The sequence below is a fragment of the Bison bison genome, unplaced genomic scaffold, assembly GCF_000754665.1.
Source record: "Bison bison bison isolate TAMUID 2011002044 unplaced genomic scaffold, Bison_UMD1.0 scf7180017864472, whole genome shotgun sequence".
NCBI classification, from domain to species: Eukaryota; Metazoa; Chordata; class Mammalia; order Artiodactyla; family Bovidae; genus Bison; species Bison bison.
This window is the reverse complement of record NW_011495033.1, coordinates 80,671-86,232: the sequence shown is the minus strand read 5'-3', so window position 1 is coordinate 86,232 and position 5,562 is coordinate 80,671. Positions and strand designations below refer to the sequence as shown.

Sequence of the window (5,562 nt, the reverse complement as noted above, 5' to 3'; positions counted from 1 at the left end):
TTACTGGAGTGGGGTGCCATCACCTTCTCCGAGGTTGCTCTAGGAGCTGCCTAATTAAACTTCAGTCTCACCACTCCTCCCTGCTTTCTTACTGTTATCCATTCAATCTTAATTAAATAAAACATTCACCATTGCTTCATGCAGATTGTGTTATCCATCTATCTAGCATTGTAAATCTTCCTAGGACCACCTGGCAACTGAAGAGTTTGGATTTTAGTAGTAACTTCCATCTAACCAGGGCTTCTCTGGTGGCTCAGACGGTAAAGTGTCTGCCTGCAATGCGGGAGACCCGGGTTCGATCTCTGGGTTGGGAAGATCCCCTGGAGAAGGAAATGACAATCCACTCCGGTATTCTTCCCTGGGAAATCCCATGGACTGAGGAGACTGGCGGGCTACAGACCATGGGGTCACAAAGAGTCGGACACGACTGAGCGACTTCACTTTCCATCTAACTATGTGGTACCCCCAGTTGCATTCTCCTGACTCTCCCCTCTTGAATTTCCTCCCATCTTGAATCCTATGCTTATCTTTGCCTTGCTTTTGTTTTTAATACACTTTTATCGCATATATGTCTATTCCCAGAAAGTTTATTATTTAATTTCTTTAACTGTTTATAATCTTATAGAAGGATATTTATAGTAATCTTTGGGGATATATATTTTAAAATATTATTAAAGTGAAAGTGAAGTCACTCAGTCGTGTCCGACTCTTTGCGACCGCATAGATTGTAGCCCATCAGGCTCCTCTGTCCATGGGATTTTTCAGGCAAGAGTGCTGGAGTGGATTGCCATTTCCTTCTCCAGGGGATCTTCCCGACCCAGAAATCGACCCCGGGTCTTCCGCAGTGTAGGCAGATGCTTTACCGTCTAAGCCACCAGTGTGGTGCAAATATTACTAAGATCTAGCCAAATTGTAGCATGTCTGTGTGGGTCATCTAGAAAATAAGAGATTTCTCTACCGGTTGGAGTGACTAATCCAATTACCAAGGACATTGTGTTGCTGCCACAATTTGTCTAGAACTCTGTCTGGAATGCCTTTTGTATTTACATACCTGGTAGCAGAGACTACTAGCAGCTGTGTCAACCAAAAAAGCAAAGAGCAGTTCTATTGAGGACTCAGACCCCTTAGGAACCAAAGTTCTGGTCACCTCATCGGGGGAGGACCAAGTGGCAGCTGTTCAGTACCTCCGCTCAGATATCTGAGCATCAGATATGTGGTCATTCCATCTTGTGTGCTCCTAGGTTCTGAGAGCATTACCTTCCCCTCTGTTCCCCTAGCCATACAAGAGTTAAATTCCTGAGTTAATAATTTCTGGGTTACCTTGGCATCCATTTTTTTTCTCCTTTAGTCTCTTTCAAGATATACCTGTGTATTTAATTCCTTATTTTAAATCTTCTTGGTTCAAAAATACCTAGTGTGACTTTTGTTTTCTGAATGGACCCTAATTTGCCTGAATTGCCATATCTACTATGCAGTCTTTTCCGGACAGTCAATCTCAAGACATTGGAACTTGAAGTAATTTAAATTGCAATGTTAACATTACCCCAGCAAAGCATGTTGAACAGAATCAAAGGGAGTTGGGTAGGACAGTGACTAGACATGTTGATGCAATGTTTTTTAGTTGCATTTAAAGTTATAAACATACATATAGATTCTTATGATTGTTGTAGAGAATTTAGTAGAGGAGATCAACTTGCCTTATCTAATTCAAACAGAAGAATAACATGAGAAGGATGAGGCAATTAAGTGGTATGGGATTCTCCTAAGAGTCTACATCCACTTACCCATAACAGCAAAATTATGCAGTCATCAAAATTGTTGCATTCTTTATTTAAACATAATATTGCAGTAATCATTTGTTCATTTAATATAAATTTATTAGGCAGTTACTGGATGTCTGCCCTAAGTGTTGAAGATACAAATCTTCGCATTAGTGTGGGAATAACAGGTAAAAAGATTATGTAATATTTTTACTGACCAATCTTGAAAATTCTCTACATTAAATACCTTCATTCCTTCCATGATTTAGTCATTCATTCACACAGATTCATATGTATTTGTAATCAAATCTTTTTTGATTAAAAAGAAGATAATTGGGGTAAATCTCATCCTTGGTGTTTTAGAGACCCAGAAAGCATTGAAAGGTGAATAACGTCATTATCCAATGCCCATGGTCAAATTCTTGGTGATCTGAATGATCTACAGAAGATGATAATTTTATATGTTTACTGGCAGTTAATATAGTAGATACAAAACAACTTGCACATTGTTCCAAGAGATACTCAATCTAACTATTTAAAACATTATCCTGTGTGGACATACTATATTTGAGGACAATCATTTGTATGTTATTAATATTTTTTAAAGTTTTATAATTATATCATGAACAGAATCAAATCATGGAGAGTAGAGTTCCTTAGTGGTACTTGCTGACCTGCTGAATTAACTGTCTGTTTTTGAGGAATATTACTTACATGATGAGAGCTGGTCATCCAGAATGAAAGCCTCATCCTTCCCAAGTCATGCTGGAAAGACATGGTCACATCATTTTCAATACTGCTCTCTTTTTTTTTTTTCCATTTATTATTTGGCACTCAATTTTCTTGCCACTGTAACTTTATTTCATGCTATAATTAAGTCAGCACTTTATTATATTAATTAAACCAGAATATTTATTACCTTTAGATGCAATGACTCTATTGATGAGTGTCATTTTAGTAAGATTTTAGAGAGAATCTTATACTCTTTTGAAACAGTCTAGTTTAATTAACAATACAGAAAGAACAAAAATATCCACTCAAGTAATTTCCTTTAAAGATTTCAAAGGTTGGATAAATAGTGTCTCTGGTGGCTCAGTGGTAAAGAATCTGCTGCCAGTGCAGGAGATGTGGGTTCAATCCCTAGGTTGGGAAGATCCCCTGGAGAGGGAAATGGCAACCCTCTCCAGTATTCTTGCCTGGAAAATCCCACAGACAGAGGAGCCTGGCAGGCTACAGTCCCTGGGCTGCAAAAGGTTCAGACACGACTGAGCAACTAAACATCAACAAATAGTATCTAGTCTGATTATGTCTATCATTGTGTGCATATGTGCTAAGTCTCTTCAGTCATGTCTGACTCTCTGTGACCCTACCCTATAGACTGTAGTTCACCAGGCTTCTCTGTCTGTGGGATCCTCCAGGCAAGAATACTGGAGAGCGTTGTCATTCCCTCCTCCAGAGGGTCTTCCCAACCCAAGGATTGAACTGGCATTTCTTATGTCTCTTGCATTGGCAGGCAGGTTCTTTACCACAAGTGCCATCTGGGAAGCCCCATGTCTATCATTATTAGATTATGATTCTGAGACTGATATTTTCATTTGTTCATCCTACTTTTTACCAAGAATTATTGGATACACTTTATATAACCGAGGTTGTAAAAGGTACAGTGATATATCAGCTCCTGCCTCAGAGATTTGAAAGCATAGTAGGGCTGATTAACATCATAGTGCAATTAAAACTGACATTCAGATACTGATTTATATCCTTCAAACCATGGACTTCTGTGATCCTCACACCTGTGACAGTGGTGGGGCAGATTCTATTATTCTTAATATGTAGATGTAGAAGCTGAGCTTCAAACCTTCTCAGATTTACTGTGATAATCAGTATCTTTGCTAGGATAAGAATCAAATATTCCTGGGCTTCCACTCTGCTAAATGGACAATGATGAGTACAAAGTGATCTATCGTAAATTGTTATAAGATTTCTGAAAGAGGACTTTCTAGCTGGAAAGATCAAAGACAGCTTCTTGGAGAGGAATGACATTGGGGATGGATTTCCAAGTGCATCCTAAATTCTGAGGGCAGTCTCCAATGCAGGATGACCTCACATTGGTTGTGAAAAAATTCTCCTGCTGAAGAGTTTCCCCAGGGCAGCCTTCATGTCCCGATTCCTCAGACTATAGATGAAAGGATTTAACATTGGGGTCACCGCTATGTACATCACAGTTATCACTGCATCCTTTAGGTTATAACTAGTCAGAGGGCGGAAGTACATGCCCATGACTGTCCCATAATACAGAGAAACAACGGTGAGGTGGGAGCCACAGGTGGAGAAGGCTTTGAGCACACCTTTGGTGGATGGAACCCGTAAGACTGTGGAAAAGACCCGAACATAAGAGATGATGATGCATAGTAATGGCACGGAGAAAACACCAACCCCCAGGTACATCATCTTCACATTAAAGTGGATGTCAGAACAGGACAGCTTGAGCAAAGGGGTAATGTCACAGTAGAAGTTCGCCACTTCCTGGTTTCCACAGAAGGACAGGCTAGCTGTGAGCAGAGTGTGGGGGAGGGCATTGCCATTTCCAACCACCCAAGACCCAATGACTAGCAGGACACAAGTCCGTGGGCTCATGATTGTTGTGTAGTGAAGTGGGCGGGTGATGGCCACAGCTCGATCATAGGCCATAGCAGCCAGGATGTAACTATCTGTGTTACCCAAGGCAATCATAAAATACATTTGTGTTAGGCATCCTCCAAAGGAGATGGCTTTGGTGCCCAGGAGGTGGTTGGCCAGCGTCTTAGGGATAGTTACAGAGGAGAAGAAGATGTCAACAAAGGAGAGGTTGGCAAGGAGAAAATACATGGGGTTGTGGAGGCGAATGTCAGAGCAAATGGCCAAGATGATGAGCAGGTTTCCAATCAATGTGGTGGGGTAAATGAACAGGAAAAGTAAGAAGAAGAAGTCTTCTTGTTTTTGCTGGCCAGTAACTCCCAGGAGGATGAAATTGAAGGTAGAAGATTGGTTGTCTTCTCTCATGGATCCTTTAGCAGGAAAGGAGGGAGGAATCCAGAATTATTAGTGTGGTTATTGTGTGTATTGATCTTTCTTACCCACCGTTTTTGAGTCACATGACCAACCGTCTCTATAACTGAGCTAACTAAATCTGGAGATAACCTATATTTGGGGGGAAATATCTTTATTGATTGGTAGGACTAATCAAGAATTACCCCTGGACACTCATGAATAAAAACTGAGCAATCTGTGAATCAGAGGTGCTCATCCTCCTCCACCCCAGAACCATCACATCTCTAGGATTTAATGAGTTAACAAATACTAATTTTTATATTGCATGTGCTACTTTGTTAGACTTGGAAAAAGTACAAAATGTGAAAAGTATAAGAATTTCATTCATGTATTCAATACAGAAGACAGAGTTAGATGCTAAGGTGCCATCGCAGATCACAGAGAGAGATGATTTCTGCTGAAATCTTGAAGGGAGAAATAAAAGAACCATATGTCCCCGGGAGAGGAGCCAGGAGGTTCATCAGCATGAATGCTATGAACAGAGACCATGAGTCAGAGTTCCAGGAAATGCTGGGCTGCTGAAATCCATTTTCCTGGAGAGTGTTTATGTTCTAAGATACTTGTCCCATGAGTGTGAAGATGCTGAAGACAGTTTTTCAGAAGAAGCCAAATTCTTCCCTGTGGTATTAGGGGTTCAGGTGAAAGAAATGCCCTCTTAAGTGCTTTGACCTATTGTTGCTTTGTCAGAGAAATAACTTATTTTTCTTAAGGG

General features: G+C 40.4%; 1 protein-coding gene across 1 annotated transcript; it reads right to left on the bottom strand.

Annotated features, from left to right (window-relative positions):
• Positions 1 to 3,863: 3,863 nt before the first annotated feature.
• LOC105004125 (olfactory receptor 1A1) lies at positions 3,864 to 4,802 on the bottom strand. The gene has a single exon (XM_010861660.1). It carries the CDS (start codon positions 4,800 to 4,802, stop codon positions 3,864 to 3,866), a length of 939 nt encoding a protein of 312 aa, XP_010859962.1.
• Between the last annotated feature and the right edge of the window lie 760 nt (positions 4,803 to 5,562).

What these genes read in the sequence shown, in the direction of transcription:
- LOC105004125 (XM_010861660.1), bottom strand. Translation starts at nt 4,802, where the DNA reads ATGAGAGAAGACAACCAATCTTCTACCTTCAATTTCATCCTCCTGGGA.